We start from the raw sequence: 14,739 nt of genomic DNA, 5'->3' as shown, positions 1-14,739 counted from the left end.
TCTCTCTCTCCTCAGACTCCCACAGCATATATGTTCTTACGCTTGATGGTGCCCCACAGGTCCCTTAGGGTCTGTTCACTTTTTTTTTTTTTTAGTCTTTTTTCTCTCTGTTCCTCAGCCTCAATAATTTTCATTTTCCAATCTTTAAGATCACATATTCTCTCTTTTGCCTGCTCATATCTGCCTTTGAACCCCTCTAGAGAGCTGTTCATTTTAGTTACTGTACTTTTCAGCTATTGGATTTCTTTTTGGTTTTTAAGTTTTCTCTTTATTGATATTTCCATTTTGTTCATACATTGTTTTTTTACTATCTCCACATACTTAGCTCTTTGAGCATCTTTAAGACAGTTGTTTTAAAGTCTTTGTCTAGTAGATCAGCCATCAGGTCTTTTTCAGGGACAATTTCTGTTTTTTTTTTCCTTTGAATGGGCTCTAATTTTCTGTTTCTTTACATGCCTGGTGATATTTTTTTGTTGAAAACTGGACATTTCATCTAATAATGTGGTAACTCTGGAAATCATCTCCTCCCAGGGTTTGGTTGTGGTTTTGTGTTTCTGTTTTTTGATTGTTGTAGGCTGTCTCTGTGCCAAGGATCAACCTGCTGTATAAACTTCTCAGCCTTTCCTGAGCCTGCACTTTTCCCTCTGTGTGCTGATTTTCTAATTTCTCCTGTATCTGTAGTTGCTTTTGAGTAGTATTTTTTTTTTAATGTCTGGCTGCAAAATAGGGGAAAAGAAAAAAATGAAGAAGGGAAAAAAGGCACTGGCTCTTTAATCCCCTGGGTGTCATTTCAGCCAGGCAAGGAGGGGCTTGCAACAATGGTATTGATGCAGCAATGCCTGCCACTTCTGGTTGCCACTCTGTTATTAATAGAAGCAGCACTCAGTGATGAGAATACATATACCGTATGTTTATTATTGCCCACTCTGGCCCACAAAAATTGTGGCCAGGAACACATGTACAAGCTGCTCCAGGAACACTGTACAGCTGCCTGTCATGGGGCACAAAGGGTGGCTGCCACTGTGCTAAGAACTGAAATTGACTGAAATTAACCATAATACAGGTTTAGCATCCCTAATCCAAAAATTTGAAATCTGAAATGCCCCAAAATTTGAGATTTTCTGAGTGCCAACATTACACTCAAAGGAAATACTAATTGGAGCATTTAGGGTTTCAGATTTCCTTATTAGGGATGATCAACTGGTAAGTATAATACAAATATTCTGAAATTTGAAAAAATTCAAAATCTGAAACATTCTGGTTTTAAGCATTTTGGATAAGGGATACTCAACCTGTATGCTATTCAAGCGTTCCCCTGAAAGTTGCAAGCCTTCAGTAGGTTCCAGAGTTCCAAAATAGTTACACCAGACAGATTTTGCCAGTGCAGTTATTGTCTAGGTGGGGAGACAGATGTCTGGTACCTCCTACTCCACCAGCTTCCCAATTGACCTCTGAACTATTTTTACAACTTTTCTGAAATTCTAAAAGGTATTCAAAATCTTAAAAAGTCTCATAGCAGAATCACAGGCATCCACAGATAAATTGGTTAAGATTTATTCTGGTCATTTTTCTTGGAGAAATAAACATAAAGAGAAATCTAAGTGGGGAAGAAAAGAAAAAAAAGATTTACTCTGGTTAAGCTTTGCCAGGACTATTAAAATCACAGTAGGTATCCTGATTTGCATGAAAACAGCTTGGGATTGTGTGTATAGCTACAGAAAATCAGTGGTTCATGTGGCATAACTCCTTACAATTTTTTTGACCTCAAATATCAAATTAAGCATAATTTACTTTTATATTAAAAAGTAATAGATAAGGATTTTAGAAAATTTGGAATGTAGTAAAAAGTCCAAAAAGCCCAGCAGTAACCACAGGGTTTTTTGTGTATGTGTATTAGTCATCTATTCATGTATATAGACATGCAGGTATAATTGTAATTAAAGTATGTTGTTGCTTTGTATATTACTTGCTTTTTTCACTGATTATAAAATAAACATTTTCCAAGCCCTTAAATATTATTTTGTAATATCCTTTTGAGCAGCTGCATAGTATTACACTGTAGACCTGCCATATTTGCCCAACAAATTCTGTAATGTTAGGATATAAGTTATTTGGTTTTTAGTTTGTTTTGTTTTTACACTCCTAAATGCTACATAGATTATCCTTTTAGGTACATTTTACACACACGAATGATTCTTTGCTAAGAATTAATTGGTTTATTCCTAGGTGTCAAATTAGAAATCAAAAGTATGTACATTTTTACATCTTTTGATTGTGTAATGCTCAACTGTCCTGAGAAAGATTGCACTAATTGACATTTCCATCCACAGTGTGTAAGAATGCCTGTTATCTCACAACCTCAGTAAACCTATATATTATACTGAACTTTAAAAAAACTTTTGCCAGTCTAATGTGTGGTTTAATTTTTTCTTCATTATGATTATTCCTGAGTTTAAAGTTTCTGTTGAATATATTTACTGACTGTATTTAGTGAATTACTTATTTATATTCCTTGACAGTTTTGGGGGATTTTTTCCCCTTTTCTGCGTTGACTGGTGAGCATTATCTATTGACTAAAGCATATTTTAAGAGCTAGGCTTCTCTCTGTATAATGTTTTATCATTTCACGTTTTTAATTTTTTAGTAAACTTTTTAGCTTAGAATAATGTTAGATTTATAGAAAAGTCACAAAGATAGTAAAGAGAGCTCTTATATATAATGCACCCAGCTTCTTCTGATGTTAACATTTTACATAAATATGGCATGATTGTCAAAACTAAGAAACTAACATTGTCACACCATTAACTACATTACAGACTTTATTTGGCTTTTGCTAATTTTTCTACTCATGTTTGTTTGCGTTCCAGGATCCAATTCAGGATACCACTTTATTCTTAGTATTGTTTTGATTGTTGAATGAACGTACTAATCTATTTAAAATAACAGTAATAAAATACCGTCATTTATGTTCATGGTTTTAGTTTTTAAATCATTTGTTGTTTATGGGCAGAAATTTTAGAATATTATGTTGTGAAGTTTATATGTTTTTGTTTCATTTTATTGGCACATATTCTTAGAAAACAGTTGTCACTTTGAGATTGAATAAATATTGGCCTATGTTTCTTTCTACAGTATTTTCATTGTGTTTTTAATACTTAAATATTTAACATGTTAAGAAAAGAATTTAATTTTTTCTGTTGTCCCACATCATTAATTGAATAATCACTTCTTTATTTCAAACGGTATCTTTAATATAATATACTGTATTTTTAGTATTTTTAATACATGTTGGAGCTTACTCCAGGCTTTTTCTTTCATTCTTTTTTTTGTTCATTTTGGTCTTTTCTCTGCTTTTTCTTGTGGTAGTACCATCCTTTTTAAAAATGTTTTTATATGTATAATTGCAAGTCACTTGTCCTGTTCCATCATTGTCAATTGCTAACCCAGACTTAAAAAAAAAAATTCTGAGCTATTCGTGTTTGTCTTCCAAGTACATTTTAAAATTAAACCCCATTTATAAAAGTAGATTCTCAGCTGGGCGCGGTGGCTCACGCCTGTAATCCCAACGCTTTTCGGAAGCCGAGGTGGGCAGATCACCTGAGGTCAGGAATTCAAGCCCAGCCTGGCCAACATGGCAAAACCCCATCTCTACTAAAAATACAAAAATTAGCTGGGCATGTAATCCCAGCCATTCAGGAGACTGAGGCAGGAGAATCGTGGAACCCAAGAGGCGGAGGCTGCAGTGAACCAAGATCACACCACTGCACTCCAGCCTGGGTGACAGAGTGAGACTCTGTCTCAAAAAAAAAAAAAAAAAGATTCTCTGAAATTTTAATTGGTATTACTCTAATCTTAGAGTTTAATTTGGGGGAGAATTGACATAATTGCCATGTTGAGTCATCCCATTCATCTAGAAAATGGATTATCTTTCCATTCATATTTCTACTTCTTTAAGAAGTAGAAAAAAAAATCAGGGCCTGGCACGGTGGCTCATGCCTATAATCCCAGTGCTTTGGGAGGCCAAGGCAGGAGAATTGCTTGACCCAGGAGTTCATGACCAGCTTGGGCAACATGGTGAAACCTGGTTCCTACAAAAATTAGCTGGGCACGGTGGTGCGTACCTGTAGTCCCAGCTACTCAGCGGGGCCGAGGTGGGAGGATCGCTTCAGCCTGAGAGGTCGAGCCTGCAACTCCAGCCTGGACTGAACAGAGTGAGACCCTGTCTCAGAAAAACAAAACAATGTTAGCCTTTTATGTTTGAAATGTGACAGTTTAGAAATGTTTTGGTATATTTTTACGTACTTTCTTTTTTTGGCTTTTTTTTTTTTAGGTTCTCTTTGGAAAAGTGAAGAAAATCCAACCTTCTGTGGATAAAAATAAAGTTTCTTTGGATCCTTCTCCTAACTTTGATTGCCATATGTCAAGAAATGCACCGTCTTTGAAAGATACCATTGAACTGCAAGCCTACAGTTCAGCAGTATGTTAATGGTTCATTTGATTTCTTGAAAAGTACATGTTTCACATTGTATGTTTTAAGACTTAAATTCCCAAAATGTTAAATGAAAATCTCTTAATTCATTCCATATAATATCTTAAGCAAACAGTGAAAGCTATTTTAATATTTGTTGTATGGAATATTAGTGAAGAAGTTTGAAAAATTACATTTAACTCTGTTCAAAGTACAATGGCTTCTTTTATTTAGATATTATATAGATTAATTACTAACTTTCAAAATATACCAACTTCTCATTTAAACAAGGCTGCACAGCAGGGTGACCATACTTAATAATAATGCATTATTTCAGAATTGCTGAGAGTAAATTTCCAATGTCTCACCATAAAAAGTGATGGGTGAGGTGATGGACGTGTTAATTACCTTGATTTAATTACTCCTCATTGTATACATATATCAAAACACCACATTGTGCCCCACAAATATATATAGTTAAGATTTATCAATCATAAATAATATTAATTTTAAAAAACAAGGCTATTTTGAAGCAAGATTTTGATCTTCTATACTTTGCAAAAGTAGGAAAAAGAAAAGGCTTATGTATTAGTCATCAGATGAAACAGTAATCTGTCATATTTCACTTATTCTGTGGACCTTTAATTTTATACAGAATATTAAATTATATATGGATTATATATAATCATATTATGATTAAATGAAGATAAATCTTCCCAATGAAAGTATATCCATGCACCCACATGTAAAACATATTACCTATTATTTTCCTAATTTTTTCTACCAAATAAAATAGAGTAGTTGAAACTTAATGCAAAACATTTAGCTTTTAATGAAAAAATATTTTTTATTTAAAAACGAATTGTGCCTTTTTCTGCAGACATTAGTAGCCTATCAAAAAAAATTTGTGGGGGAGAAAAAGGAATTCTGTACATCTTCAAAAACATTAGGGTTAAACAAGGCAGCTGGAGAAGTTTATATGGAAGTATATAAATAATATGCAATTATATTGTTTTTTTTAAATATGAGCTTATTCAAGTCTGATTGCCAAAATTAATCAGCGTGAACCTGTTTTCCTCTTCATCTTTCAGGTGTACTTCTATGAATACAGTGTCCTTTCAAAGCCTGTAGATAAACCTAGGCAATGTCTTCCATATGCTGTAGTAACAGTAAAATTTCTTGGTTCAAAAGTAGATAATGGACGCCTTATGACATCTTTGAGATTCCTCTCAACAGGATTTCCTAAGAGAGCTGGTAAGATACACATATGATTGTACTTGATTAGCATTTGTGCTGGTCTTAAAATTTCTCAGTATTATTTACTGGCTGGGCACAATGGTTCACACCTGTAATCCTAGCACTTTGGGAGGCGGAAGTGGGCGGATTACTTGAGGCCAACCTGGCCAACATGGCAAAACCCCGTCTCTAGTAAAAATACAAAAGTTAGCCAGGTGTGGTGTTGTGTGCCTGTAATCCCAGCTACACAGGTGGCTGAGGAAGGAGAATCACTTGAACCCAGGAGGTGGAGGTTGCAGTGAGTCAGGATCACACCACTGCGCCCAGCCTAGGTGACAGAGGGAGACCTTGTCGCAAAAAAAAAAAAAAAGAAAGAAAGAAAAAGATAAAAAAAGTAGTGAATCTCCAAGTAAAATAGTTGAGTTTTACCTGTTTTACATTTTATAGATCTAGAATCATACTGCAGGTGTTTTGCTCAGTATTAGGTTTGTGTGATTCTTCCCTATTGATATGTGTAACTGTAGTTTGTTCATTTTCATGGATGAATGGATAGAGTATTCCATTGTGTAGACACACTGTACACTATCCTACTGAGGATGTTTGGGCACTTTCCAGTCTTCTTCTTATTCCAAACATTGCTATTTTAAATATTCATAAAAGTGTCTCATTGCATATGTGCAAGAATTTTTCCATAGAATATGTATTTACAACAGGAATGTTCAACTTAAAGACAACATCAAATGGTTTTCCAAAGTGGTTTGCATTAGATTACATAATCACTCTATATTCTTGCCAACACATACTATGCTTTTTTTAAAAGTTTTGTTTCTGCCAGTCTAATGAGTGTGATATGTTATTTCATTGTGGTTTTAACTTGTTTTTCCCTAATTAATGAAGTTGAGGATTTTTGTATCCTCACCAAACTTAGTGCTGTCAGACTTTTTCAGTGTTTTTGCTACACTAGTAGGTACAGCATTTAATTGCTTTTGTATTTTACTTTTCCTCAAATGCTAAGTAAGTTAGGTTCTTTTTTGATAGGTGTATTGGCCATTAGTTTTCCACTTTTCTGAAATTCCTGGTCACATCTTTCATCTACTTTTTCTAATTGAGCTAATTTTTATTTCATTATTGATTTGTAGGAATTCTTTTACATATTGGATATTGGCTCTTGGGTCAGTTGTATGTGTTGCGAGTGTCTTCTCTGAGTTTGTGTCTTCGTATTCTCATTTTTGTCAAATGTTTTTTGATGAACAGGGGTTCTTAATGTCAGATATGTCTTTTTAAGTACTACTACATGTGTCTTTCGTAAGAATACTTTTCCTAGGACATGAAGATCTTTTTCTGTTTTTTTAAACTTTATGGGTATGTTTTCCCATTTTTGTTTTATCTACCTGGAAATGACTTTGGTGTGCGATAGGATTCTTTTAAAGTCCCAGTTTATTTTAGTTTACGTATGCTAACCCAGTTGTCTCAGTACAGTTTATTGGAGAATCCATTTTCCCCACTGATGTATACTGCAGTACCACCTCTATAATATATCAATTGGCTGCAGGTGCTGCAGGGATATCTTACTGGACTCTCTATTCATCTCTTTGCCTATCCTTTTGCCATGAGCATCTTGCCTTAATTATTGTAACTTCATTAAAAATACTAATACCTGACTTTGTATGAGAGAGAAAAAATACTAATACCTATATAACTGATCCTTCATCTTTTTCAAAATAATTTTTTGTTTTTGGTCCTTTGCTGTCATAGAAATTTTAGAATCAGCTTATCAAGGTCTGCCAACAAATCTATCAGAATTTTGATTGAGATTGATGGAATCTATATATTAATTTGTGGAAAATTGTCTTCTTTATTGAGTTTTCTAATCTATTAACATTGTGTTTCTCCCATGTCAGTTATCTCTAATGTATTTCAATTTTATAATTTTCTCTATAACATCTTACATGTCTTTTATTTTCAAACATTTGATATTTTATGCTATTTTAAATGATGGCTATTTTGTTTTATTTTCTATTGTATGTCAATTCAGTTGATTTAAAAGTGTAAGATTCAGTAGCTTTTAGCATATTCACAAATATGTGCAATCATCACCACAGTTTTAAAATTTAAGGTATTTTGTTTTGTTTTGTTTTTGAGACAGGGTCTCACCCTGTCACCCAGGCTGGAATGCTGTGGCACAATTGGCTCACTGCAGCCTCCGCCTCCCAAGCTCAAGCAATCCTCCCGTCTCCACCTTCAGTTGCTGGGACTACAGGTGCGCACCACCACACCTGGCTAATTTTGTGTTTTTTTTGTAGAGACAGGGTTTCACCATGTTGCCCAGGCTGGTCTCGAACTCCTAAGCTCAAGTGATCCACCTGCCTCAGCCTCCAGAAGTGCTGGGATTACAGTCGTGAGCCACCGAACCCTGCCGAAGCTCACATTTTAAAGAAACTTCGTGCCGGGCACCATGGCTTATGCCTGTAATCCCAGCACTTTGGGAGGCCGAGGCAGATGGATTACCTGAGGTCAGGAGTTCAAGACCAGCCTGGCCAACAAGGTGAAACCCTGTCTCTACTAAAAATACAAAACTTATCTGGGCATGGTGCCAGGCGCCTATAATCCCAGCTACTTGGGAGGCTGAGGCAGGAGAATCGCTTGAACCTGGGGGTCAGAGGATGCAGTGAGCCGAGATGGCACCACTTCACTACAGCCTGGGTGAAAGAGCAAAACTCTGTCTCAAAAAAAAAGAAGAAACTTTGTGCCCTTTAAAAGCTATTATATCCCTGACCCCCAGCCCTAAGCAACTACTAATGTACTTATTTGCCTAATCTGGGCATTTCATTTAAGTAAAGTCATAGTTTTTGGACTTTTTTGTGCCTGATTTCTTTCACTTAACAATGTTTTCCCAGTTCATCCATGTTGTAACATGTATCAGTACTTTATTTCTTTTTATGCAGTACCATTTCATTGTATAGATACACCATATTGTATTTATCAGTTGGTCAACATTTGGGTTGTTTCCATCTTTTGACAATTACAAATTCTGCTATGAATATTCGCATACAAGTTTTTACATGGATATATGTTTTCATTGCTCTTGAGTACAGTATATCCAAGAGTGGAATTGCTGGGTTATATGAAGACTCTGTAGTAACTAATCGAGGAACTGCCAGACTATTTTCCAAAGTGGCTGCACCATTTAAATTCACATCAGCAGTGTCTGAGAGTTAGAATTTCTTCATGTCTTTGTCATAACTTATTTGACTTTTTGATTATAGCCATCCTAGTGGGTGTGAAGTATAGTTTTCAGAATATGAGTTTTGCACTTCTTTTGTTAAGCTTATTTCTAAGTATTATTTGGTGCTATCATAAATGGAATTATTTATTTTATTAGTGTATTGTTCATTCCAAATGTATAGAAATATAATTGATTTTGTGTAATTATAGTGTATCCTGCAGTCTTGCTGAACTCGTTATTCTAATAGATTTTTTTTAGTGGTCTTTGGGATTTCTATATATAAGATCATGTCATCTGTGAATAGAGAAAATTTTACTTTTTTCTTTCCAGTCTTTTTTTGCATAATTGCCCTGGCTAAGTACCTTCAGTAAGAGAAGTGGCAAGAGCAGACATCTTTGTCCGTATTCTTGAATTTAGAGGGAAGGCATCCAGTCTTTTACCAGGAAGTATGATGTCAGTTGTAGGAGTTTTATAGAAGCTCTTTATAATGTTGAGGAAATCTGCTTCTGTTTCTGGTTTGTTGAGAGTTTTTAGACTATTGGATTTTCTCAATTGTTTTTTCTTTGTTGAGATGGTTGTGACTTTTTTTGTTGTTGTTTTTATCGATATAATGTATTACATTAATTGATTTTAGATGTTAACATTGCATTCCTTGGATCCCATTTGGTCATGGTGTGTAATTCATTTTATATATTCCTGGAATCAGTTTGCTGCAATTTTATTAGGGATTTTTGTGTCCATATTTGTAAGAGATACTGGTCTGTCGATTTTTTGTGATGTCTTTGTCTGGTTTTGGTGGTAGGTTAATATTGTTCCATAGGATGAGTTGGGAAGTATTCTATTCACTCCTCTTTTTTTTTTGGAATAATATATGAAGAATTGGTATTATTTCTTCTTTAAACATTTGGTAGACTTCACTAAGGAAGCCATCTGGGGATGGGTTTTTCCTTGTGGGTAGTATTCAATTACTCATTCAGTTTCTTCACTTGTTGTAGGTCTGTTCTTATTTTCTGTTTCTTCTTGTGTCACGTTCAGTACTTTCTGGTTTTATTGGAAGTTGTTCATTTCAGTTATGTAATTTATTAGCATACATTTGCTTATAGTATTCCTTTAATAGTCTTTTTATTTCTGTTAGTAGTAATGTCCCCTCTTTCATTTCTGAGTCTACTAGTTTGAGTCTTCTCCTTTTTTTTTTTTTTTTTTTTTTGGTCAGTCAGGTTAAAAAGGTTTATCAATTTTGTTTTTGTTTTGTTTTGTTTTTCAAAGAACCAATTTTGGTTTCATTCTTTTTGCTATTCTATTCTCTATTTCATTAATTTCCTCTCTTTATTTTCTTCTGTTTGCTTTAGATGTAGTTTGCTGTTTCACGTGTGTGTGTGTCTTAAGATGGAAGGTTAGGTTTTGATTTCAAATATTTCTTCTTTGTTAATATAGGTCTTTATAGCTATAAATTTCTAGAAACAACTACTTTAGCTGTGTCCCGTGACATATGTTATGTTGTAATTTTCATTTATCTCAAATTTATTTTCTAAATTCCTTTTGATTTATTCTTTAATTCATTGGTTTTTTTCAGACCATGTTTTTTATGTATTTGCAAATTTCCAAAATTTTTTTGTTAACTGATATCTATTTCATTCCATTGTAGTTGGAAAACAGTTTGTATTATCTTTTTCCTTTAAGTTTATTGAGGTTTGTTGTATAACCTAGCATATAGTCTTTCCTGGAGAATGATCCATGTGCAACTGAAAAGAATACACAGTAGTCCTCCAGTATCTGTCAGGGAGGATTGGTTCCAGGATGTTCCATGAATACCAAAATTTGTGGATGCTCAAATTCCTTATACAGACTGGCTCAATATTTGCATATAACCTACACACATCCTCCCATATACTTTAAATTATCTCTATATTACTTATAATACCAATACCACATTTGTGCTATGTAAATAGTTGTTATACTGTGTTTTTTATTTGTATTATTTTTTATTGTTATATTGTTATTTTGTTGTGTTTTTATTTTAATTTTTCATCCATGATTGGTTGAATCCATGGATTTGGAACCCACCAATACATAGGGCCAATTGTACTATATTCTGCTGTTGCCAGGCAGGGTGTTCCATAGGCTGTTAGGTCTACTTGTTTTATAGTTTGTTCAAGTGTTCTCTTTCCTTGACTATTTTACCTAGTTGTTCTGTCCACATTTCCCCTCAGCCGGAAGGCTTATATTAGAGACAACAGATAGGGACCTTTCCCTACTTCTACTGCAGCCCATCCGCAATGTATTATAGCTTATTGCTTTAATCAAAGGATGATGCCTTTCAGGGTGATTAACTTTAGAGAAAACCTATATTTTGCCCACAGTCATAGCCACGTGTTGGCTATCAGCATATTCATCTCCCTCCAGAGTACACCAGACTACACTATCTAATACAGTAGCCACTAGTCACATGTGGCTCTTTAAATTTAAATTAATTAAAATTAAATAAAATTATAAATTCAATTTGTCAGTCACACCAGGCACATTTCAATGCTCAGTAACCACATGTGGCTAGTAGCTACCACAGATAACATTTCCATCATCACTGAATATATGGTACTAATAACTATTTGGTAGTGTACTTTATTGATTGTAATCTGGTTTTATTAGTTTCCGTATTGCATTGAAGATGTTGGATTTGTTGGGGGTTTTTTCTTACTACTTTTTTATTTTAATTTTTTTTATTTCCGTAGGTTTTTAGGGAAACAGGTGGTATTTGGTTACATGAGTAAGTTCTTTAGTGGTGATTTGTGAGAGTTTGGTGCACCCAAGATGTTGGATTTGTTCTGCAATTTTTAATTGTCATTTGATGAGAATGCCAACAAAAAGGGAATAAAGTAAAAATGCCATTATCAAGTTTAAAGAGATAGCATAATATAGAGATTAAGATTCTACTGTTTATAAACTGTGTGATTCTGAGCAAATTGTTCTTAATTTCACTTCCTCATCAGTAAAATGGAAATGTTATTAAGATTAAATTAATGTGGCCAGGCGCGGTGGCTCACACTTGTAATCCTAGCACTTTGGGAGGCCGAGGCGGGCGGATCACGACTTCAGGAGATCGAGACCACGGTGAAACCCTGTCTCTACTAAAAATACAAAAAATTAGCTGGGCGTGGTGGCGGGCGCCTGTAGTCCCAGCTACTCGGAGAGGCTGAGGCAGGAGAATGGCGTGAACCCGGGAGGCGGAGTTTGTAGTGAGCCGAGATCGTGCCACTGCACTCCAGCCTGGGCGACAGAGACTCTGTCTCAAAAAAAAAAAAAAAAAAAAAAAAAAAAAAGATTAAATTAATGTACATAAGGCACTTAAAACAGGACCTGGCATCCATGTTACGTATTTTATAAGTTTTTGTTAACATTATATGTATGTTAAAATGCATTTGTCACACATTTGTAAAAGTGAAATTATTAAACTTAAGCAGTTAGGGTTTTTTTGCTTGTTTGTTTTGAGATGGGGTCTTGCTCTGTCACCCAGGTTGGAGTGCAGTGGTGCCATCTCGGCTCACTGCAACTTCCGCCTCCTGGGTTTAAGCAATCCTCCCACCTCAGCCTCCCAAGTAACTGGGACTACAGGCAATGTGCCACCATGCCTAATTTTTGTATTTTTAGTAGAGACAGGGTTTCACCATGTTGGCCAGGCTGGTCTCGAACTCCTGACCTCAGAAGATTCACCCGGTCTAAACTTAAGTAATTAGGTTTCTTTTCCCACATTGGTATATATTAATCCATCTTTTTTTTTTCTTTTTCCTTGAGACACAGTCTTGCTCTGTTGCCCAGGCTGGAGTGTAGTGGTGTGATCTCAGCTCACTGCAACCTCCGCCTCACGGGTTCAAGGCGATTCTCCTGCCTAAGCCTCCTGAGTACCTGGGACTACAGGCACACACCACCACGTCTGGCTAGTTTTTTGTATTTTTAGTAGAGACAGTGTTTCACCATGTTGGCCAGGCTGGTCTCAAACTCCTGACCTCAAGTGATCTGCCCGCCTCCGCCTCCCAAAGTGCTGGGATTACAGTCATGAGCCACCTTGCCCGGCCATATTAATCCATCTTAATCTTTGTAATAGCTGCATAACACTCTGTCTTCTAGGACATTTGTTATAACGTATGCTCATAGTAATTTTATCATTTTTGATATGTCATTCATTTAGCCAGTCTCATATTGATGTATAGTTAGGTTTCTAGCTTTTAACTGTCTTGGGTTATTTTACTGAAGATCCTTGTCCATAGAACTTTGGGTATTTATACAAGTTTATCAGAGTAGTAAATGAGTAAGAATGGGTTTGCTTTGAATGATTACATATAACATATCGATGAATACTGTCAGCTTGTTTTCCAGGAAATTTGTACGAATTTATACTTCCATGAACCATATTAAAAAGTGCTTACATTTGTATAGTATTAATCATTCTTTCAAATTTTTGCCAGTTTAAAAAGTTTTAATGGCTCTTACTGTTTATTTAGTGGGGTGGGCACATCTTTTTGTGTTTGTTGACAATTTTACCTATTTTTTTCCTTTGAGTATTGTTTATCATGCATTTTGACCTATTAAAATAATTTATATGTAATTGACATCATGTTTTACTTTTATGTTTTCTGATTTTCAGTCATGCTTTAAAAGTACTTTCCTATGCCAAGATTATAAAAACATCCATTCATTTTTTTTTCTAGTACTTTTATGGAGTTTTTTAAATAGCAAATTTTATTTTGGTGTAGGTGTAGGAATCTACGTTTCCATTTTCTTCTCCATTATACTCCCCACTCTAAAGAACTACATCTCTTCATATGTGGTCATATTTCCATGATAGCTTACTGTAAGTAATAAAATCACAAATGGTAGTAGAATTTAGAAATCTTCAACATAGCTCTCTTACTGTGAAAAAGAACCTTATGGTACTTGTCAGTGACATGATAACTTCATATGTTTTATAGATGTCACAAGCAATTTCTCATCATTAATTCCTGTTTTAGTAAAGGTATTTTTAGGGTGTTACTTAGCTATGAATGTTTGGTGAACATTTATGAGAAATTATTATTTACTTGTTAAATATGCATTTTGTAAATTCATTATTACATGAGGTTTCTTAGGAAATTTTAGAAATAATTTTTATAAATTATTTTTAAAGTTTGCTTTTATTTTCCAGGTTTTTATTTGCATATATTATTTGCAGGAACATTCATTTCACTGCAAAAGACGAATAGTAGTTTGCTTTGGCTCCTGGGAAAGATTTTATGGAACTTTTTGGGTTTTCCTTTCCCTGTTTTTCCACCTCACACCCCTTTCCTTTCCTTTTTTTTCTCCCATGGTAGAGGGAGAAGCAAGGTAATGGTAGATAGAGGGAGATTATTTTGCCTTCTCATATGTACATGCTATTATTAAACATCTGAATATAGAAAATTAATATAAGAGAGCTGTTATCTATTGGGAAAATGTTTTTATTCCTATTTAGTTTTATTCTTCCCCACCTCTGCCCCCGGCCCCCGAGTTGGAGTCTTGCTCTGTTGCCCAGGCTGGAGTGCAGTGGCGCGATCTCGGCTCACTGCAACCTCCACCTCCCAGGTTCAAGCAATTCTCCTACCTCAGCCACCTGAGTAGCTGGGATTATAGGTGCCCACCACCACACCGGGCTAATTTTTTTTTTTGTATTTTAGCAGGGTTTCACCCTGTTGGCCAGGCTGGTCTCGAACTCCTGACCTCATGATCTGTCCACCTTGGCTTCTCAAAGTAATGGAATTATAAGCGTGAGCCACCGTGCCCAGCCCCTATTTAGTTTTTT

The 14,739-nt window shown here is 35.1% G+C and overlaps 1 protein-coding gene across 6 annotated transcripts in view; it reads left to right on the top strand.

Annotated features, from left to right (window-relative positions):
• The window catches only part of TEX15 (testis expressed 15, meiosis and synapsis associated), an 87,632-nt gene that overhangs the window by 54,308 nt on the left and 18,585 nt on the right, over positions 1-14,739 (top strand). For all 6 annotated transcript variants that reach the window (XM_054656628.2, XM_063817000.1, XM_063816998.1 and 3 more), the window contains 2 exons: positions 4,331-4,477; positions 5,560-5,722. In XM_054656628.2, coding sequence (XP_054512603.2) covers positions 4,331-4,477; positions 5,560-5,722 — 310 coding nt within the window. The remainder of the gene's footprint in view (positions 1-4,330; positions 4,478-5,559; positions 5,723-14,739) is intronic.

The sequence above is a fragment of the Pan troglodytes genome, chromosome 7, assembly GCF_028858775.2.
Source record: "Pan troglodytes isolate AG18354 chromosome 7, NHGRI_mPanTro3-v2.0_pri, whole genome shotgun sequence".
Classification (NCBI taxonomy): domain Eukaryota; kingdom Metazoa; phylum Chordata; class Mammalia; order Primates; family Hominidae; genus Pan; species Pan troglodytes.
Note: the sequence above shows the minus strand (reverse complement) of the source record. Positions and strands in the feature narration are given on the sequence as shown.